Below are 27176 nucleotides of genomic sequence, written 5' to 3'. Positions count from 1 at the left end.
TCCGTCCGATCGAGAACTGGGGCACCGCCAAGTTGAGCCTGGAGGGCCATACCTAGGTAGTTGCTCCCCCAAGAAGAGCCATCTGTCCCCTGCAGTCCCCCCCACACACGACGCCTAAATCCCAGCCTTTTGGGACTGCAGGCAGCCTCCAGCTTAGGTACTTGTAGAACCTTGAAGGCAATCCACTGGCTGCCCGCTGCGGAGCACCCGCTGTTCCCCCATCCCATCGCAAATAGCTGCGGAGCTTCGACCAGCACCCATCTCCAACACTTTCCGTCGTCACTTTCCTCAGAACTCCCCCCACCTTGTCACAGAAACCACCAAACCCACCGGGAGTCGCCATGCATTAGGGATCTGATATACCAGCTGGACCCATACCTCACTTACCTACTTACTTAAACCTATCAATCTCCCACCTCTTTCAGAGACCCAGCACAAATAGCTCAGCAGAGATGAGGATACGGCTCCCCTTCGCCGGGGTCTTCGTCCTCCTGTGCCTCGCCGCGGGCTACGCCGGCCTGACGCCCCTGCAGCTCGACACGTACGTCAACGACAAGCTCCTGCACCTCGCCACCTTCTTCCTGCTCACCCTCGCCTTCTACTGGATCGTCGACACCAACCGCCGCCGCACGCTGAACCTGACGCTCGTCGTCTGCACGCTGTGCCTCGGCTGCGGCTCCGAGTTCCTGCAGGCCCTGCTGCCCAACGGCCGCCAGTTCGACGTCTACGACGTCGTCGCCAACGTCGTCGGCAGCCTCGCCGCCCTCGGCCTGTGCTCCTGGTACCACAAGCGCATGCTCGAGCGCCGCCGCGCGCGCAAGACGTACACGGCCGTCCCCGGCGAGGAGGACCTGGGCGGCGAGGACGACCTCGAGCTCGGCGAGGGCGCGGCGTTTGCGTCGGCGGCGGCGGCGGCGGCGGCAGCAGCAGCAGCCGCCCCGCAGGAAGAGGGCGTCGTGGAGACGAACAGCGCGGCCGGCGGGCAGCAGCGCGGCCGCACGCTGGAGGACGAGGTGGACAACTGGGACGAGAATGCCGAGGACGTGTGGGATGAGGCCGACGGCGGAGACGTCGTCGATGCCATGACGGGTGCGGGCAAGGGCAAGGAGCCCGAGCTGCACGATCCCAAGAAGAGGACTGACTGACCTAATGTGGAGCCGACTTATTGAGAAGGGTGATGATAATGCAGTCCACATGAGCCGTGTACGAAAGGCGCTATGGAGAGCTTTGGGTTTTGGGTCTGTCATCTTAATTTGCATGGGTCCGTATAAGCTGGTTTTACCCAATGTTCGTAGATCAGCAGTGCTATCATATTGAATCATATCGAAAAAGCTAAGAAGCCTCCAATCATCTCCCACTGCAGTCGCTTTTTAAGAAAGAAGACTCTATCGTTGAGAAAAGGCGCTCACATATCCAAATTGAGAACTCTCTCACATCTACCAGTCAAAACTCTCGTTATGCCACCATATAGAACGGCCCTTCATAACCCATGGCCCGACATATTGCCGCAACTCGCGGCCCATGGCCTCCGGCCCACAGACCAATATGGCAACCCGCTCTTCGAGCCCGTGTTTAAACGTGTCGTCTATAATCTTCTTCAGGTCCGGTCTTCTCCTATTATTGGCGTTGGCAGTCAAGCGGTTTCTCCTGTGGTCATGTTGCAAAGTGTTCATCTCGACCGCGTCCCCGTCACCAGGAACTGACGAAGAGCCTCCCGTCGAGGCAGGAGCTGCCGGGACAGCATCGACAATATCGCCCGTCAGGTAGATGTGAATGCTCTTGTCGTTGAGAATAGCCCTGCCGTCCTCCTGTCCGGCCAGCGCCCACGTTGCATCTCCTGCGCTTCGGACGGCCCATACCAGGTCCACCTTCGTTTGGGGGCTGTCCTGCCGGAGCGCGCGGTATATGGGCACCGTGAACGTCGCGCCGATGCCACCAGCCACGAGGAGCACGCGGTCAAAATGGCCGCCGGAAAGGATGGGGAAGTGGGTGACTGCGCCATAAGGGCCCTCGATGGCCAGAGGCATCTTGGTCTTTTCGATTGGTGCGCTCGCATTGCCTCCACTGTTGCCATGGGCAAAGCGTGCCAAGGCGGCAGTCAGCGGCCCAGTCCGATGACGGGCCACAAGGGTGAGGTCGCCCGTGGTCTCGTCGACGGCGGCGACCGTGAATGGGTTGAAGAGGAACTCGAAAAGAAGGTAGTTGATGGAAGCAGGGTTCGACGACGGACGCGCAGCCGCGGGTATGCTGAGATAGATATGTGATCCGGGGTGCTCTCGAAAGCTGTTGATCCTGTTGTAGGGAATGGCTGCCGAGATCTTGACCAAATTGGTACCTGGAATCGATTCGACGGTCGCATCAGAAGCGATGGTGCTCGTCTTTCGCGCCGCCAGATCGAAGACAAAAACGATGAGAGCCTCCGCCATGTAGAGATTGGACGGTCTGGCGTGCAAGATAATCATGGGTGGCATCAGGACTGCGACGACCAGATGGGTGATGAAAAAGACCCGGTACGAGTAACGCCGTATGAAGGACAGCGATGTAGAGCTCAACAGAGTCAAGCCGATAAAACCTGCTACTCCAGCAGCAACGATAGGAGCGATAAGGCGCTTCTTGGTGATGCTGTGGTGGTAAAAGTAGTTGAGATAGAACATCGCGTGGAGGCAGAGAAGACCGTAAATGATGCGTCCCAACACCCTGTGCCATCTGTTAACCTGCTCATGAGACGAGCGGAGAACGAAGGCAAAAGGGTTCAGGAACTTGAGCGCCAGGAGATATTGCAGTGGCATCTGAGAGGCCGCAATGATACCGAAACGCTTGGTGAGATGCAGGTAGTCTGGACAAGGGCAGTGTCAGTGTCTGTCTGCAATCCTTAGACTCGAAGCGTTGCGAGGCTGCCTTACCTCTACCGGTGCCGACGACGCATAGCACGAGTAACACGGCAGCCCAGAGGATCCCAAATATCCATTGATCCCGCTGGCCCCAGTTCTGGCCGCGGAAGACGATGTCGTCTTGCAGCCACCACTTGAACTTCCTCGCAGTCGCGGCCCATCCTCCCCGGATGCTCGTCCGTTTGAGCTTGAGCGACGGAGAGGCCGGAATGGCATTGTAGTCGCCCTTGGTGGTCTTGGCTCTTGCGACAGCCCACACGCAGAGCCTCGCCAGCAGAGCTACGAACGTGGGTGCAAAGACCAGGAGCTGTGCCAAAGATGCATATCTGTCCAAGGCCAAGCGTCTTGCATGCTTCTCGTCCTTTGTCAGGTCGAGAAACTCATATGGCCATGCCATCGTCGCCGTCGCCCTCTTGCTCGCTCAGACTGCTTCGGTCCTCAGCTTGGAATGGAGGTTCGGAGCTCCGGCCATCAATGAGCTCACGTATGGACGGAAAACTGAGACTGAGGGCGTGCCGGAGTGGGGTCACAACCTGGAGTTTCAGTCAGTCGTCCTGCGACTTGGCCACCTTGCTAGGTCTTGACAAAGTAATGTACAAAACAGGAAGGAGAGCAAGTGAGTGCCCAGATATATGATTGCACGACAGACGCACGGCTGGAACCTTGCGTTGGAGATCAAAAGCAGATCTTTTTCGACCCCTGAACTAGACAATTTTGTGTCAACTATTGAATTATCCAGCGGGCCATCGGGACAGCTGGAGAGACGGGCGCGTTACGATCCGCCTGTCACAACCACTCCCGGGGCCTTGAATTGAAGCTCATGGCATTGGTCTCGGCCGTGATTGGGCCGCGCCATTTTAGTGAACGTGTCCGCCCGGGTCAGGATCCAGGGACAGACATCCATGGCTTGGTGGAAAGGCCACACGAGTGCTTTATCCATGTCCCATCTGGTTCCACTTCCCCAACTTTGTTGGAGTGCCCAGGCCAATCACCCCCCCATTCTAGGCGGCCTATTAGTGAGCTTTAGCGAACGACCCAGTAGCTCTCAGTGGTTGACGTAATGGATTAGTCCCTGTAAGTGAGGCTGAAATTTTCCAATTCTTTGTGAATCACCTAACGGCCATCGCTCTCTTCCCTGCGCTGCGACAACATCCCTCCATCTTTTCCCAGCTATCCGAGCAGAAACAATGCGATGACCGCTGCATTCCCACCCCGCGCCCTGCGCGCATCCCTCTCCTCTCTCCAATGTAACGGCCTCAGTCGACGGGCTCCCGCGCTGCTGCCGGCACGCGAGCAGTGCCCCATCCTCTCCAACCGCCACTACCTCCTCCAACATGCCCAAGTCCGGCTCGCCTCCTCTTCCTCCTCGACCTCCCCACTGCTAGAGCCGACGGCGCCCGTGCTCTCCCCCGCGGCCGTCAACCCGCCCGCCACGACCCGGCCCCCGCCCCTCGTCCTGCCGGAGCGCCTCCCCGACACGGCGACCTTCAACCACCTCCTCGCCACGGGCAAGGCCTACCTCAAGTTCTACAAGACCGGCCTCAAGTACCTCTACGTCAACACGAAGCTCGTCTACGCCCTGCGCTCCGGCGGCGCGGGTAGCGCCTCCTCCTCCTCGCCCACGGACTCGAGCCCGGGCGCGAAGCCGGGCTCCGACACCGCGACGACGACCCCCGTCCTCCTCGCCGGCGGCACGCGCTCCGCCCTGCTCCTGCGCGAGCGCTGGGCGCACGACATGCGCCGCCTGCCCGTCTTCGCCGTCATGTTCCTCCTCTGCGGCGAGTTCACGCCCCTCGTCGTCCTGGCCCTGCCCCACGCCGTGCCCTACACCTGCCGCATCCCCAAGCAGGTCGCCAAGCTGCAGCGCCTGGCCGAGGAGCGCCGCCGCGCGTCCTACGAGGCCCTCGGCATAGCCGAAGCCAACAGCTCGTCCTCCGACGAGACAGCAGCAGCAGCAGCAGCAGCAGCCGCGGCGCCGCCGACGCCCGCGCAGCAGGTCCACGTCTCCAAGAGCCTGAACCTCGTCTCGCCGCTCTGGGACAGGATAGGCTTCGCGCCCTCGGGGCTGGCCCGCGCCCGCGCCGACAAGAGGGTGGCGCGCCTGCTCGTCGACGACGCGCTCCTGCGGCAGGGCGGCGGCGCCCCGGCGCTCGAGGCCGACGAGGTGCGGCTCGCCTGCGCGGACCGCGGCGTCGACGTGCTGGGCTGCGACGAGGCGGAGCTGCGCGCGATCCTGGCGGCGTGGCTGCGCCTGGCCGAGGCCCACGACGGCGGCGGCGAGGCGGAGCAGGCGCGGAGGGTGTATACGCTCTTGACGACGCGGCCGGAGGAGTGGCCCGCTCTGGAGAAGAGGTGATGCCCGTACCCACGTCTGTGCTTGGCTCCCCTATCCCGGTTGTATAACACAATTGCATTTTGGCGTACTGGCTTGGTAGACTATGTCGAAGATCCTCCTCATTGTACCATATCCGCATAGGTAGCTCATCTCTCCGGCAAGGACTGGGCCTGTAAACTAAATAAGAAGAAAACCCTTTATTCAGCTACTTGGTGGTCATGAAAAAAAAAACACTCCACTGTGTTTTAACTTTTTTTTACCGAATTCTAGTCATGGATACTGTACACTTTGCGATATGTCAACCGTGGACAAGCAGCATTTCCTCTGCACAGCCTCAGCAACTCTGCGAGTTGAGGCAAGCGGCAACAACAGATGACTCTCCTTGCAAACCTTGAGCAAGCGGTCTGGGAACTTGTATGAAATATCAAGGTATCAAGACAACGAACGAAAGAGGTGCAAAGAGTGACGAGAGACTTTCCGGGCCTGCCCATAACACACTACTTGAACTTAGCAAGTTGAGCCATGATCGATTGGACAGCTTGCGCAGAATCCGCGCCCGCTCCGGGGGCGTTGGGGTTCATTCCCGCCCCGGCAGGCGCCATCATGCTGGGAGCTCCGGAGCCAGGGTAGCCGTAGGGACCAGCACCTGGCGGAGGGGAAGGCCCCCCAGCGGCAGATTGTATACTTCCAAGCAAGGCATTGATGTCAATCTGGGGCGTCGAGGTAGCAGGAGCACCCGGCATCGCCATCTGCTGGCCAGGAGGCGAGTAGGCAGGGGGCGGGACTGACATCCCGGACCCAGGGGCCTGTGAAGTCTGCAAGGCGGCCAAAACCTTTTGGAGGGTGGCGTTATCAATATGACCAACCAACCCTGACAGATCCGGCATCCCTTGGGGAGCAGGAGGGCCTTGCGGGTTGGCATACGCCTGACCAAATGCCTGGGCCGGAGCCGCGTAGGATTGACCATAGGCATTAGGCGCCGGAGGGTAGGTAGGCTGGTTCGAGGGAGCGCCAGCTCGTGCCCTGAGAACAAGCTCCGCGGCCATGGGCGGATCGAGATCTTGATAGATGTCGAACCGGACGTTTTGCGTCCCCGCTGACCGGTCGAAGAGTTGAAGCGGGATTTTGGCGAAGTTCTGGGCGCGACTATTAAGCTCGACCACAGCATGAACACCTTCGATGACCTGGCGCTGGATGAGAGTATCCCGGGGGAAACGTGGGTTGAGGAACATGGCATCGGTTTTCAAACCGCGGTCTTGGAAAGCGCGTTCTACCCAACCAACAAAGCCCCTCTCAACCTCTTGAGTGAGAAGGAGTTGAACGTCTGGTACATCGCTCCCGTATCGCCGAGGAATGTCGAGCCCATCGCCTTCGTGGCGGCTTCTTCCATATGGACTGGGGCTCCGACGCCGGTACGAGTCGTTGTCTCGTCGACCATAGCGGTTTGGCGATCTGGACCGATCTCGGGACCGGTCGAAGGACTCGTACCCAGAGGAACGAGAATCTCTCAACCGTTCGCTATTACGACGGGCAGCATTATCGTTGGTTGCCCGCCAGTCGTCCCGACCTCGTTTATCTCGGCCGTCGTACCGGTCGGTGCCGCGAGCAGCGCCTCGATTCTTGCTACGGTCCGGCGACCGATCTCGATCGCGGTCGCGGTCCTTGTCCTTCTTCTGTGTACGAGAGTATTCCAGATCTGATAAATTTTTAGCAGGGGCAACCTAGGCACTGTCAGGATTCACACTTACGGATCTTGCGACCGCGAACATCAATGCCTTGCAGAGCCTCCATAGCCTGTTGCGCATCGGCTACGGAATGATACTGCACGAACCCATACGCTGATTTGAGAGAGATCTGGGCCATCCGGCCGTACTTGTGAAAAAGGTCAAAGACATCTCTCTTGGACACTCGTTCCTGGGAGAGGTTGCCTAGATGGCGTCAGTAATCCAGTCCTATGAGAGGGTGATTGGTTTGGACTGACCGATGAATATCCGAGAGCCTTCCGGGAATCGTTCCCATTTGGCCTCGGCCATGTAGCGCCGCTCGTCGGCAACAAAGTCATCAAAGCTCTGTTGTCCGTCTTGTGGTTGCGGATCTTGACTAGGAAGGGCTGCGGGATTAGAATACGCCTGGGCTTGGGGATAGGATGCGGAGCCCGGAGTGCCAGGGAAATTGGCAGAGGGAGGAGGAGGTAAGGTATGCACCGCATCGTTGGAGGTGCCTGGAGCACCCGGAGTGGCATGGGCAGACGTCTGGCCGGAGGAGACGTGGAACGGAGCATGGGAAGCGGTCCCCGTTGAGGCAGATGATGCACCATAGCCGGGATTTCCACCAGTGGAAGAGGGATGGAAGCTGGAGGGGAGCGCATTCAAGTGGGCAGCATCTTGAGTCATCGTGGGCTTTGGGGGCAGTGAAGACGGCTGAGGCGGGCCTGGAGCAGAGGACGGCGGCTGCGAGAGGACGGCGGAACTGGGCTCATCAGAAGAATGGGCAGGCTCTGGAGCAGGAGCAGCAGCAGCTTTGGCTGCAAGGTCGTCTACCAGCTTCTCAATGTCAATTGGAACACTTGAAGAATCCTCATCCGACCCAGGTCCTGGTTGGGCTGTCTGGGAGGGAAGGTTTGGGTTTGCTGCGCGGGAAACAGGATCAGGCTGAGAGTCGGCGGTGGGTTTGGCGACTTCGGTGGGCTGAGGCGGGCTGGGAGTGGCCGACTGCGCACTGGAGGGGTTTGCTGGAGATGCATCGCCAGAGGTGAGGGCCGCTGAGGCTTGATTGGGCAACGTTTTAGACGGTTGAGCAAGGCTCAGGGAATCAGGTGCGGTGTTTGCTGCAGCTGAGGCTGCTTGGTCTGCATCTGCCTCTTGTGCAGGTGGGGAGTCAAAGGTGTTCGCATAGTCATCATTACTAGCGCCCTGCTCGTTGGCCTGCTGCTGGGTGTCATCGTCTTCGCCATAGGCATCAAAGCTGTCGTCGTCGGCGATGCTCGCGTCAGATTCATCTGAGCCGGCCACTACGATAGTGTCATCAGCATCATGAGTGGCGGCCATGATAGGCAAGTGGTTGGCTGAGGCAAGATTATCCAGCGATGCTACGTCCAGATTATCGGCTTGGTCTTGGAGTGCCGGCACAGAGATGGGTGACGAGGTGAAGGTGTGTAGGGGCCTGGGTGACAGCGGGCTGAGCTCGGCTGCTGCCACAATTTCCGGGGTCTGTTCGGTCATCAAGTGCGGGGCAGGCAGGAAGGACAGGAGATGTCCTGGGAGTCTTTGATGATGGCTGTTCACAGATGGAGGTGGATGTAGAGAGTGAAGAGGGAATTGCCATCGAAAGAGGTTTGGTGCAGGTTGTCGCAAATGGGGTTGTCTTGTCTTGCGATCCTTCACTCCCTGGACTTGAAAGGGGGGTAGATATCAAGAGATCTGCACAGCTGCTGGCCGGTCCAGCTCGCTCGGGGGAGGAGAACAAAATGGGTGAGGGTGAGGAGGATCTGGACAATCGGAATGGCGGGCCGGAAGAGCTTGAATACTGTATCTAATGCAGATGGAAGTTTACAAAGAAAGGCCGGCCATGGGTCGCAAAATGTCCTGGGCTTCGAGAAAAGGTGAAAGGTAAGGAAAAGGAAATCTCGAGTCTGAGGCTAGGCAAGAACCAAGCATTAAGGATTGTGGCTGATGGAGTAGCTACCTAGGTAGATTCGCCCCACCGCCGGTCGAATGAGTCTCGAGTCTTGTACACACCTGAATGCTCCACTCAATCTATCCGTAGAAGAGATGCCCAGATGCCTCTGCTTGCGTTTGCCTGGGAACCAAGCCCCTTCGTAGCCAATTCTTACAGGAAACCGGCCTGCATACTTGCTCCCTCTACCTAAAGTACCAGGTAGGTACATAATAATTGTTGGACGTGCAAAGCTACCTTGCATTTCACTGGGGCGCTGAATAGAAACCAGACCTCTGTCAGAATGTTATTATGCTTGAAAACGGCAGCTAGCAACTAGACTGCCTGACAAGGCTATCTCGGTAATGAAAGAAATGAAAGATGCAAACAGCCACCGGCCATCAGAATCAGTAATCATGGCTACCACCGCCCTTCCTAAATGACTTTTTCGAAGCTTGCTGCTTCTTGGTCTTGACCCGGTTCTCATTGGCCCGTTTTTCTCTTGATTCGAGCGCTGGTCAGCAATGAGCTTTGTGCAGTCCCTTGTGTGGAGGAGAAAACCTACAGGGCCTCGTATTTCTTGGCCTTGTCTGGCGATGATTCGTTGGGGACCGTGTCCCTGTAGATATTGCAGAGCTCTTCAAACAACTTCTGACGGTTCTCCTCGGCATTGGCGGTCCTAGTCCGCTGGGTTTGTGCCTGTATCGAGAGTGAATCATTCCGGACAGTGTAGTATTTCGAAGAGCGAAGTGCTCCGTGTAGAAGACGTGGAAGATTGGCGATCAATTCAGAAACCGACCACGAGGTGATGGCTTTGCTTTCGGTTCTTCAAAGTTGTCAGTGCCTGCAGGGTACATCGCGCTGTTCCTTGACCCTGGCCGAGAACAGACAAGAAAAAGAGAAGGGGAAAAAAGAGAAAAAAAAGAAAAAAAGGTAAGAAAGGGAAAAAAGAAGGGAAAAAAGAAGGGAAAAAAAAAAGCCAACTTACTTGTTTACATGCTGACCGCCAGGGCCGCTTGATCGTGCGTAGGTTGTGCTGCCACTCGGGATGTTGGTGATCTTGAACGTTTCGCGCCAGCGTCTCGCTGCAGCAAGTTCATCCGGATCAAAGGCAGCATCATGTGCCTGATAGCGAACGTATCGAACCAAGAGCGGGATCGGAAACGAATGGAGCAATGCCGGTGCTGATGGCCTGGTGATCATTGAAGCAGCCATCAATTTGATCCCGACGTAGTGTGAGTTTGAGAGCAATTATGAGACCAGCTCCTGACGAACTTGCTCCTTCTTATGCGCGGCAGTCTGAGGCAGTTCAATGTCGAGAGCCTCTAGAATCACTCCGGCCTCTCCCCCAGTCAGTCCATTGAGATCGACCACTGTCGTTGGACAGTTTGCAATCGGATGCCCAGTGCGTAGATCAAGAAGAGGACTCAAATTTGCGTCGACCTGGTCAGTAGCCAATCGGTGAGCGTTTGTGGTTCTAATCCTGTCGTTCTTGGCCCTTGTCTCAGAGTAAAGAAGGCGATTATTAATAGTTAGAATGTCGTTCTGGGTGTGAGCAAGGCGATTATTAATAGTTAGAATGTCGTTCTGGGTGTGAGCAAGGCGATTGTTGATAGTTGTAACCTCGCCCTTGATACCTGCAACGTCGTCCTTGATAGCTGTAAGCTCCTTGAGGATTTGCTCAAGAAGGCGCTGCTGTGAAGGAAGATTGGCAATATGAGGAAGCTCTTGGCTGAGATCCGTGAGGGCACTACTGATCCGAGCGAAGTTTGGCTGCGGTGGTGAGTCTGGCTGCGGTGGTGAGTCTGGCCGCGGCGAGTTGTTGGGCATGTTGAGGTGGATGGATGGGATGATGGTATGGGGTTAATGGATGGATGGGGTTGATAGATCGATGATCATGAAGGCCTCAGCTTAGACCCGCCTTGGTGGAGCTGTTGTAAGGAGTTGCTCGTGACGGACGATGCAAGACAATTAGTTAGAAAAGAAAAAGTTTTAAATAGAATAGACTAGCTTGGCAACTCACGTCTCTGCTAGTGAATCACTGGCTACTTGTTTGTAGGTGAAATGTGAATTTGCAATGGTAGTGAGTCACTCTCAAATGGGTCAAAGCAGCAGCTTTGATGCCAAGCTGGAATCAAGCTGATCCATGGCACTCCAACAAAGTTAGGGAAGTGGAATCAGATGGGACATTCATACTCGTGTCAACTTTCCACCAAGCCTTCAAGGGTCTGGCCAAATTCTGACCCTGGCTGAGAAACACGGACCCTGAATGCTACCCAGGACGCCAAGTGATGGTCAGATTAGCTGACGGACTGCTAACAGAAGTACTTGGCTATCCATCAAGCCCATCGGACTTAGGTGGGATAGCCCTTCTGAGTTCCAGGGCAAGGATGTGACAAGGAAATTGATTGTTAAGATTGAGGTAGCTCCTGATGAACTTCTGCCGACTATTCTGACGCCCACTTGGGACGCCTCTTGACCTCCCAGGATGCCCTTTTGCACCTCTGTATCATCAACAATATTCAGTCCCGTTCCCTCAAGAGCTCAAGGACGCCGCTAGGACAAACAAGAGCAGCTCGTTGCCTAATCCCATCTAGGACAGACAGCTTATCACTTTATTGCCATCCACCATCCACCACCCCGCCCTTTGGGCTTCGTGTCACTCTATCTCGACCATCCCCACTTGCTTGGCGTCATTGTCGCATCCCAAAACCAACCAAACTCCCAACCAACACTTCGGGGGACCGTGAATCGATTGCCCGACCCTGCCCAAGAGCGCGCACACTTCAGTACACAGTCTTCCCTTTCACCAAGTGCTCACAGCGGGCTACCAGGCGGCAAGCAAGAACACCAGCGAAGAGGTCTTTTGAGCACTTGCCCCTTTCAACTGCTCAGGATGACTGCGACACAACCAGCCGATAAGGCCAATCCGCAGATCCAGCCATGTCGCTACAAGGTGGGCAAGACCTTGGGCGCCGGCTCATACTCGGTGGTCAAGGAATGTGTTCACATTGATACTGGCCGGTACTACGCCGCCAAAGTCATTAACAAAAGACTCATGGCGGGACGCGAGCACATGGTAAGCATGGCCTCCCCGACTTTTGGACAGCCCATGGCTTTGGCTGGCCTGGCGAGCTCTTTTGCCAAAGAGACTGTCAGCTAACATGATGTCTACCTTCCCGCAGGTCAGGAATGAGATCGCCGTCCTCAAGAAGGTCTCAATGGGCCACCAGAACATCCTCACCCTTGTCGACTACTTCGAGACGATGAACAACCTCTACCTTGTGACAGACCTTGCACTTGGCGGCGAGCTCTTCGATCGCATCTGCAGGAAAGGCTCCTACTTCGAATCGGACGCTGCCGACCTTGTGCGTGCTACTCTCTCGGCTGTAGCGTACCTGCACGACCATGGCATCGTGCACCGCGACCTCAAGCCCGAAAACCTCCTTTTCCGGACCCCAGAAGACAACGCTGATCTCCTGATTGCCGACTTTGGACTGTCGCGCATCATGGACGAGGAGCAGTTCCACGTGCTTACCACTACGTGCGGTACGCCGGGGTACATGGCCCCGGAGATCTTCAAGCGGTCGGGCCACGGCAAGCCCGTCGATATCTGGGCCCTGGGCGTCATCACCTACTTCCTGCTCTGCGGCTACACCCCCTTCGACCGCGACAGCGACTTTGAAGAGATGCAGGCCATCCTCAAGGCCGACTACTCGTTCAACCCGATCGAGTACTGGCGCGGCGTCTCGGACCACGCCAAGGAGTTCATAAGGCGGTGTCTGACCATCGACCCCGCCAAGCGCATGACCGCCCACGAAGCCCTGCAGCACCCGTTCGTCGCCGGCTTCGCCCGCGAGGGCGGAGAGAAGGGCGCGAACCTGCTGCCGACGGTCAAGAAGAACTTCAACGCCCGGCGTACGCTGCACGCCGCTATCGACACGGTTCGTGCCATCAACAAGCTCCGTGAGGGACAGCTCGGCTTGATGGACGGCGCGCGCTCCAAGGAACCCTCTCGCGAGAAGGGCCCTGCCGCCGCCGCCGCCGCAGCATCGGCAAATTCGGCCTCTGGTGGCCGCAAGGACGACAGCGGCGTGTCGATGGGCGGCAGCAGCAGTCAGGACAAGGATTCCGGGTATGGCACACAGGCGGAGAGGGACAACAGCGGGGACGTCACTATGGGTGACGCGCCGCCTCTACGCTCCAACATCCCGGCGTCTCTCCGGCCGGGCATGGAGGTGAACAAGGTCGTTGAGACTTCCAAGGGTCTGTGGAACGGTGTGGGCAGCCGGCACTAGTGGTGAACCGGTGGCGTTTTAAAAAAGCTGTTTCTGCGACAACTCCATGATGGCACAGCGGGTTGGCATCTGTACGACGACGAGGAGAAGGATGTTGATGCTGCGCTGTGGGGAGCTGATGACTATGATACCACAATTTGCACAATCCTTGGGGCGAAAAAAGGAAGCGAGGTTGGGGGGAAAGCGAGTACAAGCCTCATCTCTCCGTAACCCTGTTGTTGCTGTTTTTTCGAATACTTTTCAGCAGATTTTCGACTGGTCTCGAAGTTCTACTACTACGTTTCTACTTGGATGCGTTTCTTACGTTGCCGCACAAGGAGACACCCGTCCCCCCCCCCCTTTTTTTCACTAGATTTGTTTAGGATGTTTTCCTCTGGCTGTATATAAGGACAGACGCATACATGGGACACGACAAATACCTTGGGAGCATGACTGAACAGAAAAAGTAATGAGAGCATACTTCAACACACAGATACTTGACCTTCCGGTGTCTCTGTCTTCTCCTGGCCTGTTGTCTCGTCGCGGGTAAGTCGGTGTTGTCACCTGGGCAGAACTTGGCACGTATTGGCAATTGAGTACGTGAGGCCGAGACAAAGAGATATCTCTACCATCCAGAGAAATTGATCAGGCGGCACAGCAAGTCGTCGATAGGTATCAACGCTCGCACTTTGCCTCGCATCGCGATACATGATAATATGCAAGGTGTTATTAATATAGATACCACAGAAGATGGGGCCGTGAAAAGGGCTCGAGAATTCCGCTCGGGGTGTAAGTACATAGGCTTGTCAATCTATACTTGTCATTTTGACGATCAATTATCTGGCCTGCACCTGATCTGCGTCTGCCTAGCACACTGGGTCGAAGTGGTTGCCGCAGCCGCTGCAAGACAGACAAGATTGAGAAGCTAACGTGGGGGGAAGATCTGCTGCCGGTTCTAATACTTCTATTTTCAGTTTCCAGATCTTTCAACCCTGCTGACTGAACACAGCCTATGGCAATCTGGCGGCCTTGCTCATCAGTAGTGTAGTCAGATATGTCCGAAAGAGGCAATTCTCGCGGCAGGCTGTGTAAGAGCGAAGCGACTACAGATAAGACCGCCAAGAAAGATGTTATGTCACTAGTTAGGTCCGGCTGTGGGATGGGCTGTGAGGCCATAGAAGCAAGTTGCCGTTTTGTCTGCGTTTAAGCATCTCCTATCTAGAGTATCGAACAGCTCTCTATTCCATTCCATTTGCACCCGACATACCAGCTACATATAAAGATGAAGGCGGTACGTACCTGGACCCTTACAATAGGGCCGGAGGTGAGTGCAGGTTTGGCCAAACGGCCAGGTTCTGGGGTGCAAGGCTTGGTTCGATGCACACCCTGCCTGGTATCCTCTTAGCTCTGCGGGAGTCTCGGGGACGCAATGCCATGGAGTAATTCGAGCCGGACATTGCAAAGGCTTTTTTCACACCAGTCTCGGGGCTTTCCGTAGAGAACCCTCGGGCCGGGTGAGGGAAAAGGAGCCCTTGTCAGGCTCCTCCTACGTGAGGCGACCGCGGGCCCGTGGACTTTTGATTCGGGCTCTTGGCCTCGGACTCGGACTCAAAGGATCGGGCTTTCGCGTCGAGCACGCGACCCCCGTAGTTAATGGAGCAAAGCCCGCTCTTTTTTTTTTTCCCCTGGTCCAGAAGGGGGTTCGTAGTGTGGACAATGACGGTAATTACCTAACCTAGCTCGGAAAACAGAGGAACAGCGTCCCGGCTCCTTTGCGGGCTCCAATTGCTAGGTAATTGCTTCCCGCCGAGAAGAAGAAAGAGAAAAAAAAAGAAAAAGTTTGCCCAACTGAGTGGGTCATGTTCCTCCTCGGCACGGCAAAGCTCCCGGTCAATTGACAGATCCAGGAACGCGAGACCACGAAAATGGGACTGGACTAGTCAAAAAGGAAGAAAAGAGGTACCTACTTGTCCAAGTAGTTTACTCCATACACACCGAACTTCTCCTTGGCAGGGGATGTCAGCCGTTGAGGGCGGCGCCCATCGCGAGGTTTTGGCGGCCGAAGGCTTCCAAAGGTTGGTCGCCAAGAGGGAGCGGAGCGCCTTGCCGGGGTTTGGTTCATAATCTCTTTTGCTCGTCCTGACAGGCGTGACAGTTTTCCCAATGGGACCAAAGATCAACGACCGGCCTGGACCGTGACATCCATGCTGCCGTGCCAGCCAATTTCGTGAGTGGAGTCGGTCTCTGGATTTCCACAATCCACTCTTGGTTGTACGGAGTATCATGGATGGCGGGTAGGTAGGAAGAGATGGATTTTTTCTTCTTCTCTCGATAGCTTCTCGTCTAACTAGTCCGGAGTGGCCCGTAGAGCCTCACATGGCAGTCAGTCCAAGGTAGTGCACTCGGCGGGTGCTTAGCCCAAGCCCATCCGCATGTGCCGGCATAAACCATCATGCAAATCACTCACCGCCGCTTGTCGCTAATGTACAAGTGCGTGTTGTGTGTTGGTGTGCTTGAGGTCCTAGCTTCCTGCATGATCTGCACATGAGAGGTCACTTGACTTGCCCTAGAGTCGCAAGCATGAAGAAGACGGTGTGCTGGCAGCAGCGCATGATGCCTTGTGATGCCAGCAGCTTAAGAGCAATAAGCTTATAACTATCGTACTCTATGAGGATGGACCAGATAGGGTGCAAAGCGTCTTGGCGAACGTAGCTGAGCAAAGTTCTTTTCGGAAGTGGTTGCATACCGCACGAACGATGATATGACCGGCGTTGTTTTGGCGCCGACTCCTCTCTAGCGAGGTCGAGAGGACCCCGTCACTGGAATGTGGACTGACAGGTGCATCAAGAGCGGCCATCGGTGTTTCCGTGACATCCGAACATCACACTAGGTAGAGAGAGAGCATCGACCAGACACCGAGAGGTAGCTTCGACTCCAGAGCGGCGAGCTTTGGTCGTTAGAATAATTATCTGAACTCTCGTCTGGAGGTCCCGACTGATGGAGAGGGCCCGGTGAAACGAGGAGCGCGGGAAGGAAAACGTGGGCAAGACCCTTTGGCCGATTCGAAACATCAAAGCGTGGTGAGCTTATCGTTTGGGTCAGAGTCCGTCCTCTGGTTTTGTTGCGAGGTGTATCGGTACCTGCCATCCTTCATTGGTTTTTCCCCATACAAGGTGCTGTCCGTCCCCTCCCTCCAGACCATAGCAGGGACCCCTGCGTTCATCAAGCGACCGGTGTGTCAATCCTCCAGATTCTGATGAGGTGATGTCGGGCAGAGTGATAGATATGCGCCAGGCCTACCCTACCCTGTATTGAACCAGCACGAAGTCTGTCCAAAGTCCGAACGGGTGGCATCAATCGTACGTTCTAGGACCGGCTGGTTTGATTGGCATCACTCTGTCCCGGCCGCATCAGAGGCTCTCTTCCATTCATCTTTGCTCCTTATACGGAGTAGGTGCGCCAGGTAGGGAATTGAGGCTCCAACGCCTGGCTGGCGAGCTGGTCCTTGGCACAAGCAAAGAGGCAAGCTTTGGAGAGGAATCTACCGTGACGCCGTGACGCAAAGCAGGGGGCTAGCAGATGGAGCACATGCTCAGCGCTGACGTTGTAAGTTGTCTGCCGCATGCATTAGTCGATGCTGGTCGGCACTGGCCATCTCGACAAACGCCATGTTTGCTGTGTGATCTGTGACGACCACTGCACCCTAGCCCACCACCGCCGCCGCGCTAGTTGTGTTGGCCTAGGTAACAAGCAGACTGATTACGTATACGAGTCGTCGTCCCATGTAATTTGATGATGATGACAGTCCCCAGCTCTGGTGAGGCTAAAATTTGGCAGAACTCAAAAGCACTTGCGATTTCGACCAGACTCTTTGGTAGGTCGTCATCATTGGGGAGAAATGGCAAAAGCAGATTTGTGCACTCGGTCCCTAGGGAGGCCACCATTTCCCATTCCTTTGCTGTTTCGCGATGTTCTCATGTGGTGTCGGCGGCGGCATCCCTGCATGCCTCGATTTGATTGGTGCCGACGCTTCCGCAGCTAAGACTTAGGGCAGTTGTTCATGTTTTGAAGAAGATGCGCTCTGTGCGGCGGAGGAAAAGCAATCATGATCGTACTCCGTCAAGTACCTGAAGCACGGCAGAGGGAAAACATAAGCGCCACTGGAATGCAAGAGGCCTCGCTTCTTGCTTTGCTGTCCATTCTGTGCCCTGCGCCGTGCCTACATAGGTAATACGAAATGCGACCAACAAAAGCGAGCAAAAGACGATGCGATGGGAGATTGAAATGAGTCGCGTGTAAGCAGTCAGCTTGGCACGGATAGCACGGATGTGTCATCCTTGCAATGCAGAATTGCGACTCGTTTACTGGTAGCGCTGAAAAAGCGAAAGGGTAAAAAAAAAAAAGGCCCTGTCCGTCCAGGGAGCTTGCTGAGCAGGGGGGTTGCCTGCTGACGGCGAGACAGAGAGGCGCGTCTTGCAAGCACGACAAGTTGCCCAAATACCTCGTCGATGTACCTAAGGTAGCCAAGGCGAGCCCCACCGACTTGGCATCCCCACGATTGAGAGCGCGCGCTGTCGCTGTCGCATGTCCAGCGATTCATGTACCGGTACCCGTCTTCGCGACTCTCGGGCGACTCGACAAACCCTAAGCTTCCAGGCCGGCCTGTCGCTGGTTGGTTTCTGGTTCGCAAGCTGTGCTGGTTCCATGTGAAAATCCCCAGCATGCGCTTTGGCCCAAACAGCTGACATGCCCTCCTTCTGTGTAACTGACCAATTTCACGCAGCACGCAGAGTGACCGTCCGTCTTTGGGGCGGCCTGGCTGCTTGCATCGTCGTGCTCTCTTGACCTGTAGGTTCAGGGGGGGCAGTCCGATGCGCAGGATGCACGGAGGATCGATTGATTGACTGAGTGCTTTGACTGAGCAAGTACAAGTAACTGACCCAACTGACCAAACCCGCGGATGGTCGGATAACGGCGCAATCTCACTCACTCCCTCACTCCTCCTGACAGGGCTGGCGGTTAGACCGTTTCATGGTTTTGGCGAATCCCTCCTGGGTTCCCCCCCCCCCCCAAGAAGGGAATCTTAGGTACATCCAGGATGATATGAGCCCTAAAATGAGATGGGGGCGATTCCCTGAAGCCAGTGTGGCAGGCCCGCTCAGCCCGCTCACCAGCCCAGCCAGACCCTGGCAAGCCTGGGAGCGAAGGAACCCACCCTGTGGTGCCCGATCGATGACCCGCCTTTCTTTCTCTCCGGGCAACCCATGCAATGCGAAAAAACCGAGCGCTAGTCAGTCGCCCTCGCCCTCGCCGCACTGCCCACCGCCCGCCAGCCGCCTGTTCGCTCTCGCTCCCTCACAACAGGCTCCAGCCATTCTTACAGGGTCCTGAATAGTCTGATATATCAACCTCAATCCCGCCGCCTCCCACCCGCGCGAGAGCTTATTTTGCTTCCCCCTTCCTCTCTCGGCTCGCCGTTACATGACGTTGGTTTACCTGGTATTTTCACGCTTCTCGAATCCTCTCACAGACGACAGATTGCTATCGATCATGCGCATGATATAACACTCCCGGTCTATCTCTTCTCTCTCTCTCGCCCGTCACTCGACACCGCAACAGGCAGCTCGCCCACTCTGCTCACGAGTCGGCGCAGTTCGCTGATTCTCGCCCGCCACCTCACTCTTGCTCTCCTCGAAATACCACCGCAACATGGTCCAGGATCCTCTCTCGCAAACGAAGCTCAAGATGCCCTTTCATTTCTGGCACGGGACGCTGTCCCTGGCGCGCTTCAACCCAATTCCACAGTCGCTCCGGCCTAGCCGGAGGCGGCCTCGTCAAAAGTCGGGAGCGTCCAGTACGCCAGCGCGTCCCGATCACGTCGCCGCCCTGAAGACTTCTTTCAACCCCGCGGATGGTCTGCGAGCCCTGCAGAGGCATAGATGGAACGTTTACGATCTGCAATATGTCGTGCTGCTTGTCGCTCTGGTCTTCTCCTTCTGGATCGCCCCGATACCCACCCTGATTAAGATGGGCTCCGTTGCAGTCTACACCCTGCTCGTGCTGATGCCCGCCACGAGGCAGTTCTTCCTGCCCAGCTTGCCGATTTGGATGTACCTCCTCTACTTCTTCTGCAGCAGGTAAGAGAATCCCGGCTGTTCCGGTGCATCTGCACCGAACGAATATTCTCCAAATCGCGGATCTTGCTAACTGGCCTAGGTTTATTCCCACCGAGTACCGACCGCACATCTGGGTCAAGGTCCTCCCAGCCCTCGAGAACGTCTTGTACGGTGCCAACCTGTCCAACATCTTGTCGGAGCACACCTACGCTGTGCTCGACGTCCTGGCCTGGATCCCCTACGGTCTGGGTCATTTTGCTGGCCCGGCCTTCACTGCAGTCGCCCTCTTCCTCTTCGCTGCTCCCGGCACGACACCGGTCTTTGCGCGGGCATTCGGCTACCTCTCCTTGCTCGGTGTCACGATCCAGCTCATCTTTCCCTGTACCCCGCCGTGGTACGAGAAGGCCAACGGTCTCCAGCCCGCCCATTACGGCATGGAGGGCTCACCTGCCGGCCTCGCCCGCATCGATGCCATCTTTGGCGTCGACATGTATACTACCAGCTTCACCACTGCTCCCGTGCCCTTTGGTGCCTTCCCCAGCTTGCACGCCGCCGATGCCATCCTCGAAGCCCTGTTTCTGAGCTACTGCTTCCCGCGGTTCCGCGCCCTCTTCATCACCTACGTTGGCTGGATCCTGTGGGCCACCATGTATCTGAACCACCACTATGCCGTCGACCTGGTCGCCGGCGGTCTCTGTGCCGGTATCTTCTACTACGTCGCCCGTCAGAACTTCTTGCCGCGCCGCCAGCTCGACAAGAGGAACCGCTGGGAGTACGAATACGTCGAGGTCGGCGAGAAGAACTACATCCCCGACGAGGAGCTCGGCTTCTACAGCTACAGCCGCGGATTCAAGGACAACGAAGACTACGACCTCAGCCTGCTGCAGCGGAGGAGCACTGGCGACAGCGACGAGTGGACCATTGGCAGCAGCTCTAGCTTTGCTTCCTCGAGCGCGAGCGCTTCTGGCTCTGCTAGCAGCCCCGTGAGCCCAGCGCTGTCAGACGACGGGTTCAGCCACACCGTGGTCGGTATGACGCCTCAGGGCAACTTCTGGGACGGCCAGGGTGTCGGACGGGAGAGCGAGCTGAGCGAAGTCGTCGTTGTGAGGTGATCGCTTCGCCTACAGCTCTAGCCTACTCGCCATCACTTTGGCGCTTCGAACGACCCGGACGACTCGGAATATCCACCCCCCTTTTAATACGATCATCTCGAGATCTACATCTAATTGCTAATATGGAGATTCCACCATGCCCTCCCCCCTCCGTTTACGACCATCTTCCCGAGTCTTTCCGCCATCCGCCGGAACTTGACGACGAATTCATACCAAATACATTCAACAATAACCTACTTTTTGAGATTCTTTTGCATCTTGTAGGGCGTTTGGTTCCCATTGACGACGAGCTCAAACACAATACAAACACACACAGCACAAGCACAATACTGGAGCATTTTGCTAGGGCTTTTTTATCCGGCGTACGAGCGGGAAACCACACCCCTCCTCCGCGATGACGGGGTGTTTGTGGTTGTGGAATCTCTTCTTCTCTGATTCTTATTACTTTTTTTTTTTTTTTGTCAAGGTCTTTAGACATGGCGCTCGCGCGCCCACAGGAACAAGGCCGGTCCTATCGCTTATACCCCCCCAATTAGTTGAAATACACCGACAGCAGCAGCAGCAGCAAGCAGCAGCTTATGGACAAGCTGGGCGTTGCTATGATGTATGAGATGGAATATTCTTGTACCAACACACTCGTTGTGAGAAACGGACACACGGGGATGGAGGCTCTCGTCTTTCAAGACGGGCATGCTTTTCCCTTCCCCCCACCCACGAGATGAAAGAGAGGAGGATTGAGGAAAGAAAGACGAGTCAGTGGATGAATATGAGCTTCCTCTCAGAGAGGAGCCGTAATCGATAATATTGAATAAAGAAACAAGATACACAAACAACACGATCACTTGTGCCCGTGTGTGCCTCATGAACTTGGTGTACGTCTTAACATCTGATCCATAACTGCAGACTAAGCTGAAGAAAGCACGCTAGTGAGTGAGTTGGTAGGGACTCGATACTCCCAACATAAGGTTTGACTGCCTGCCGGGCTTCAAAGTCAATGCCGGCCAAAGTATCGCGGACATTGCCGCCTATGGGGGTGGTCGGTTGTGTGGTGGGGATGGGGATGGATGGGTATGTGCATGTATGTACCTGCGAGTCAGGCAGCTCGCGGAGCAATGAGACATAGTATGCCCTCGTAATTCGAACGAGTTTTAACTTATTTGCATAGTATTCGGAGTATCATCAAAGGGGTCATCGCAATCGCCCAACCGGTTCATACCTTCCCTTGCCCGAGCTTCCTCCGGGAACTCAAGACTGTATTAATCGTTGACGAAGATCAAAAGTATCCTGTGTACATAAACAGCAAAGGCCATTTTCACCACTGCCCCCTTTGAAAACTCAAACGCCCGGCTACAAAAAATCGCACGGCTAGACGGCCGTACACATTGCGGAAGGTCCCCCCTTCCCGCTTGTCTGCATATGAAATGCTCGCCACGGACCCCGTTGGCGAGATCGCATTGGGTATCATCGGTCATCGCCCTTGGCCACAACCCACCCCTCCCCCCGGTTTTGGAAAACATCCCACTACCAACCTCTCTCCTGCTTAATCACCTGGTGCTGTTTCTAAAGCTTGAGATGAGGCGGGAGAGGCACGGGGGTCTCCTTTCTGACCTGGGAAGGCGCACTGGCGGGCGTAGACACGGCATCCGCCTCCTTCTGGACCTTCTTCTTCTTCTCCTTGTTGCCCTTCTTCGAGGGCGTCTGCTGCGGGGCATCTCCTTGCGAAGCAGACTTGCTGACTTCGGGCACGGGCACGTTGGTCTGCGGGACCGGCTGCGATGCGCTCGGCGCCGCAGCCTTGACCTTCTTCTGCTTCTTCGTTGAGGAAGACGCCGGCTGGGACGAAGCAGGAGCCTTGGCCGAGCTCGGCGGTGCCGGCGGCAGGATCGGCGTCATCTTCGCCGCCTGCGAGGACGAGGGCGTAGCGCCGGCCGTCTTGGCCTTCTTGGGCTGCTTGTCAGTCGCCGACGCGCTGGGCGTGGCCTCGGCATCCTCCTCAGCAGTCAGCTTGCGTTTCCTGGACTTCTTGGAGGACTTCGGTGTCTCGGCCGCCTTGGATCCAGCATCTTCCATCTCTACGTCGGACCCAGCTCGAGACGATGAGCCAATGTTGCCCATCGCTTCAGTCACGCCGATCGGCTGGAAGCGGGCCTGCAAATTCTTGGGCTGGGGCCGAGGAGGCTTCGGGGGAGCCAAAATTGGACGCGGGCCACTGGCTACGGGCTGGCTATCCTGGGATAGCTGCGTCACCCGTTTAAGGTGAATAGTTTGATCAACGCCGCGATCAACTTCAAGGCTCAAGTCAGCTTGCTATGCATCTTCTGATTGATATGGGCCGAACTTACGCATTGAATATTTATCACCAGCCTTGTTCGGGATGAGCAGCTTGATAGATCTGGAGGTAAGAGCGTCTTCAAAGTTCAGGCCGTATTCGTCGTTGTTGTGTGACAGAATGGGAAGCCCCTTCTGCGCCTTCTCTGTCGGAATATCCATCTGCTCTACCACGCTGATGGGGACCGATGCGGGCACTGTGAAATACCAGACCTGCTTGCCTTCCAGCTTGGCTTGGTTGAATATACGCGCAACATCCGAGGCATCGGTTCCGCTCTCTGCTTTCCTGAGGTGGAAATCGGGGGCAATGAATTCCGGGACTTCCGATCTGTGTGGTCTTTGAGTCAGTAAGATGATGTATATACACAAGTACAATTGCACGTACCGCTTGGCAAGCTGCGAGGTGCCCTTGGTTTGCTTGACTACTTCGAGAGCCTCGTCGGCCATTTCCTCGTCGGATGATGAGTCTTCTGAGGAAGTCGAGACAGCCTTGCCCACCGCTTTCGAGCCCTCTGCCTCGGAGTCGGACTCTTCACTCTCACTCTCGCTGCTTGATGACGATTCTGACTGGGTGGGTGCGGCAGCAGCTTTTGTCCGCTTGACTGGAGAGGGACTGCGTTTCGACGCCTTCTTGGCCTTGGTAGCCAGCTTCTTCTCGACCTCACCGTCGGTCGACTCATCATCGCCGTCACTGTCGCTAGTACTGCTCGCGTCGGAGGTAGAGTCGGCCTTCAGTTGACGAGTGACGCTCGCGCCCTGCTCTGAATCGCTCTCGCTTTCCTCAGAGGAGGATGGACTGGTGTCGGAGGCCTTGCCTTGCTTCTTTGCAACGCCGTTCGGCTTCTTGGCCGACGCAGAAGAGCTTTCGTCTTCGGACGACGTTTCTGATGTTGAAGTTGAGGGCTGCTGGACTTGCTTTCCCTTGACTGCTGCACTGGCATCCTTCTTCGGCGCGGGTTTGACGGCCCCTCCCTTGGCGGCCCCTGCCGCAGGTGATGCTTTCGGCTCGTGCTTCATTCCATTTGTTTTGGAGGCGGCTGACTTGGACTTGTTGATCTTGTCTAGAAAGGCCTGCGTGCCCTCGCCGTCGGACCCATCGCTGTCCGAGTTATCTGAGCTGCTCCCGCTGCTTTCGTCCTCGCTTTCCTCGACCAGTTCCTTAGACTTGAAGGTCGGAGTCTGCTTGGCCCTCGAAGATCCACGACCTGGGATCCATTCCGAGATGCTGGACAGGTGGTTCGCCAGTGAACCGATAGGTGCACGAGGCCCCACCATCTTGAGGAAATCCAGCGGCGACCGAATGTTGAAAGCGTGACGCGCGGTCAATGCAAGAGTGGTCAAATGGTCAACACGGCAGCTGTCTGTCAATGAACGCGTCGCCGAGTACTGCGGTGTTGTTGCTGCTTCGTACTGGAAAGAAATCGGCGGGGCGGTGGGAATTGGATTTTTTTTGGCCTTCGGGATGGGGACGCTGGAGCTGGGGAGTCGCGTCTGAGGGAAAAAATTGCGATAAGATCAGAGGAGGCGCGAAGCTCATGCGGTGCTACTGGGGTAGAGTTATAGTGGTTTTAGTGGTCTGGTCCAGCTCGAAATGGCTGGAATTGGCAGCGTTGATTGGCTTGCTAGGGATCAGGGGTGCTAAAGTTTGTGATGGGTCCGTTTACCACCACCCAAAGCTTATTAAAACTCACCTGCAGCCAGAAACACTCCCGTTGATATTGGGCAAGACTAAGCCTTAGGGTCACTCGAGTACCGCATTGGGTAGGCCGTCTGGCTTTGAAAGCTGCCAGTATCTCGGGTGTGGTCACGACCTGATTTGAAAGCGTTCCACCTGCTGGCCGACGCGTTTGTTTGGCAGGGCGTTGGAGACCAAAGACCCTTTCAGAATGGCTTCGACAAAGAAGAGAAAACTGGAGGCCGGAGCTGGAGCTCAAGGTGAGATTGGGAAAACACAAAATACCAACCTCGCATATTCGTGCTAAAGCGTGTCTTTACTAGCCATGAGTGCGTTTGCTTTGAGACGCAAATTGCTCCAAGAGAATAAGTCTGCCCCGAGCAATCTCAATGACCCAGCACCAGGGGTCCAGGACCAAGATTCTGTCTCGGATCCAGCTCTGGAAACCCCGAGGACGACAAGGTCCATCGCTACCAAGTCGAGATCATCTCGACCAGATGATGGCCCCGAGTCGGGCCAGAGCATACCACAGGTGCTCCAAGCCAAACCAGAGGAGTGAGTCTCTCCAAGCTCGTCCGCAGCAGCAATCCTTCGCTGACTTGACCAGAAACACCCCCTCTCAGGATGCTGATGCCGAGATTCGACCAAGGGTCGTTCAGCATTCAAGTTTTAGGCCAAACAGGAAGAACCTCACTCGGAGGGGCAACGGCATCATTGTGCTGAGGCTTCCTGAAGGAGAGGTGAGCGTGCTTTGCTTCGTGCCATGTCTCTCGCAGCAACTGACGTTCGGCAGCGTCTGGTGATCCTTGGCAGTTATGGCATCAAGATCTGCAGCGGCCAGGCGACGATAGCAGGCGCAACACTGCGGCCATCGGACCATATCTCTTGGGTGCACTCCCCACACTGTCATGCTCTTCCTGTGCTCAGATGTTCGGAAGAGACCAGTATCGAACTATGCCCGCACCCAGCTGCAGAGAGTCTGAGAGGACTTGCAAGGCTTTCGCCTACTTTTGCGAGACTCTGGAATGAGCCACAACCGGATTGCCCACCAAAGCAGCGAGGGCGAGAGACCTTTCAAATCGTAAGCTGGGCCTTCTTCTTTAGACTGAGTGGTATCTAATGCTGTTTCGTAGATCTACACATCGGCAGATGGACCTAAAAGGGCATTCTTGCAGGAGCTTAAGGCGCCAGCAGAATGGAACAAAAAGATCGCGGGATTGGTCTCAAAAAAAGGCAGCAAGCAGCAAGTATTACTCATCTGTGGACCCAAGTCTTCAGGCAAATCTACATTTGCCAGACTTCTTACCAACAGACTCACCACTGATGAGGCAAGACTAAAGACCCGAGCTGGCGCCGGGGTTGCCATCCTTGATATTGACCCAGGGCAGCCCGAATTCTCGCCTCCTGGCATTATTTCTCTTGTTCACATGGATGGCCCAAACTTATCACCGTCTTTTTGCCATCCCAACGGACCTCCAAAACAGCAAGGGTTGCTCAAGTCTCACGCCATATGCGCCGTTTCACCAGCTATGGATCCAGGCCATTACCTCGAGTGTGTTCTGGATTTGTATGCCGAGTACCAGGGCAAGCTAGCTCATAAGTACCCGCTCATCATCAACACCCCGGGCTGGGTCCAAGGAACGGGCCTTGATATTCTCGTCGACCTAATACAGGAGATCCAGCCCACCGAAGTCGTGTACATGTCGAAGGATGGCCCTGAAGAAACAGTGGAAGGTCTGAGTCTGGCTTGTGAAAAGACAAGATGCTCAGCGCTCTCTACATTGCCATCCCAAGCCACCGAATATACGTCACGAACAGCTCTGCACTTTCGAACCATGCAAATGCTGGCATACTTTCACCAGGACACCGAGACGACCGACCGGGAACACCTGCGGTGGGACACAAGACCACTGACTATGAGCGCTCCTCTGATGGTCCCATTCACGAGCTCTACCAATGGTTTTGCCGGCATCCTATGTTATGATTATCAACCATCAATCGAGCTTCTGGGAGAATTCTTGAATGGGACGATAATTGCATTGGTGGATGTTGAGAGCAAGGAAGCATTCAGCAGAGTCCACTCCCTCAGCTCGACAAGAGTACAAGAATCTTGTCATGAAGGCGGAAGCCAAGGAGTGTTACCTCTGATCAGGAATGACGCCGGGCGAACGTTGGATCCGAAGCATTCAAGGGCCTTGGGACTCGGCCTCATTCGTGGTATAGATATGGAGAATAGGGTTATTCACCTTCTCACTCCTGTACCATTGAAGAAGATACAAGAGGTGCAGAAGAGCGGGAGGTCAATCGTGATAGTTGCTGGCAAGTTTGACCCACCAAGCTGGGCATACACAGAGGATCTCTACAGTCAGGCCTACGAGTCGAATGTTAAGGACGACAACGATGGGGCTGTAGAGGTCACAGACGAGGATACTGATGACGACTCATCTGAGAACAATGAGGAGGAGGAGAAGCTCTCTCCTCAGGATCTGCAAACACCATGGGTCGAGGTGCTGCATGGTAACCAGAAGAGGGCCGTTGGTTCTCGAGTTTGGAGAGTAAGACGAGATCTGGGCAAGGGCGCGAATGACTAGCAGCCCTTGACATGAAAGGCGGAGGGCGTCTGGTGGTTGAAAGAACAAGATTTTTGGACATTTAGATACCCTCTTCAATGTGGTGTGAATTGCCTGGGAGTGTAATGTGTTCTGCCGTGCCTCAAAATTATTGGCTCTTCTTCATTGAAGCAAACCTCCTCACTTCAGCATCAAAAGCTGGTGCCTTGACCCATGCG

General features: G+C 55.8%; 9 protein-coding genes across 9 annotated transcripts; 5 read left to right on the top strand and 4 right to left on the bottom strand.

The window, feature by feature from the left end:
* Positions 1 to 452: 452 nt before the first annotated feature.
* On the top strand, positions 453 to 1145 carry E0L32_002729 (uncharacterized protein; the record flags this gene model as incomplete). Its single annotated transcript, XM_031136950.1, has 1 exon — positions 453 to 1145. One exon carries the CDS (start codon positions 453 to 455, stop codon positions 1143 to 1145), a length of 693 nt encoding a protein of 230 aa, XP_030999931.1.
* A 291-nt stretch (positions 1146 to 1436) lies between these two features.
* Positions 1437 to 3288, bottom strand: E0L32_002728 (uncharacterized protein; the record flags this gene model as incomplete). The annotated part of the gene is made up of 2 exons (XM_031136949.1): positions 1437 to 2836; positions 2904 to 3288. 2 exons carry the CDS (start codon positions 3286 to 3288, stop codon positions 1437 to 1439), a joined length of 1785 nt encoding a protein of 594 aa, XP_030999930.1.
* Positions 3289 to 4083: 795 nt separating this feature from the next.
* Positions 4084 to 5247, top strand: E0L32_002727 (uncharacterized protein; the record flags this gene model as incomplete). The annotated part of the gene is made up of 1 exon (XM_031136948.1): positions 4084 to 5247. One exon carries the CDS (start codon positions 4084 to 4086, stop codon positions 5245 to 5247), a length of 1164 nt encoding a protein of 387 aa, XP_030999929.1.
* A 476-nt stretch (positions 5248 to 5723) lies between these two features.
* On the bottom strand, positions 5724 to 8447 carry E0L32_002726 (uncharacterized protein; the record flags this gene model as incomplete). Its single annotated transcript, XM_031136947.1, has 3 exons — positions 5724 to 6922; positions 6975 to 7154; positions 7208 to 8447. 3 exons carry the CDS (start codon positions 8445 to 8447, stop codon positions 5724 to 5726), a joined length of 2619 nt encoding a protein of 872 aa, XP_030999928.1.
* An 840-nt stretch (positions 8448 to 9287) lies between these two features.
* Positions 9288 to 10710, bottom strand: E0L32_002725 (uncharacterized protein; the record flags this gene model as incomplete). The annotated part of the gene is made up of 4 exons (XM_031136946.1): positions 9288 to 9381; positions 9446 to 9706; positions 9869 to 10005; positions 10156 to 10710. The coding sequence occupies 4 exons, from the start codon at positions 10708 to 10710 to the stop codon at positions 9288 to 9290; spliced, it is 1047 nt and encodes a 348-aa protein (XP_030999927.1).
* A 1066-nt stretch (positions 10711 to 11776) lies between these two features.
* Positions 11777 to 13178, top strand: E0L32_002724 (uncharacterized protein; the record flags this gene model as incomplete). The annotated part of the gene is made up of 2 exons (XM_031136945.1): positions 11777 to 11959; positions 12066 to 13178. The coding sequence occupies 2 exons, from the start codon at positions 11777 to 11779 to the stop codon at positions 13176 to 13178; spliced, it is 1296 nt and encodes a 431-aa protein (XP_030999926.1).
* A 5688-nt stretch (positions 13179 to 18866) lies between these two features.
* E0L32_002723 (uncharacterized protein) lies at positions 18867 to 20385 on the top strand (the record flags this gene model as incomplete). The annotated part of the gene is made up of 2 exons (XM_031136944.1): positions 18867 to 19294; positions 19374 to 20385. 2 exons carry the CDS (start codon positions 18867 to 18869, stop codon positions 20383 to 20385), a joined length of 1440 nt encoding a protein of 479 aa, XP_030999925.1.
* A 1560-nt stretch (positions 20386 to 21945) lies between these two features.
* Positions 21946 to 23988, bottom strand: E0L32_002722 (uncharacterized protein; the record flags this gene model as incomplete). Its single annotated transcript, XM_031136943.1, has 3 exons — positions 21946 to 22670; positions 22728 to 23041; positions 23099 to 23988. The coding sequence occupies 3 exons, from the start codon at positions 23986 to 23988 to the stop codon at positions 21946 to 21948; spliced, it is 1929 nt and encodes a 642-aa protein (XP_030999924.1).
* A 611-nt stretch (positions 23989 to 24599) lies between these two features.
* Positions 24600 to 26979, top strand: E0L32_002721 (uncharacterized protein; the record flags this gene model as incomplete). The annotated part of the gene is made up of 5 exons (XM_031136942.1): positions 24600 to 24648; positions 24712 to 24943; positions 24996 to 25128; positions 25182 to 25469; positions 25522 to 26979. 5 exons carry the CDS (start codon positions 24600 to 24602, stop codon positions 26977 to 26979), a joined length of 2160 nt encoding a protein of 719 aa, XP_030999923.1.
* Positions 26980 to 27176: the final 197 nt, after the last annotated feature.

The sequence above is a fragment of the Thyridium curvatum genome (genome assembly GCF_004353045.1).
Source record: "Thyridium curvatum strain D216 chromosome Unknown NODE_11_length_606192_cov_83.229133, whole genome shotgun sequence".
Classification (NCBI taxonomy): Eukaryota; Fungi; Ascomycota; class Sordariomycetes; order Thyridiales; family Thyridiaceae; genus Thyridium; species Thyridium curvatum.
This window is presented reverse-complemented; position numbering and strand designations above follow the sequence as displayed.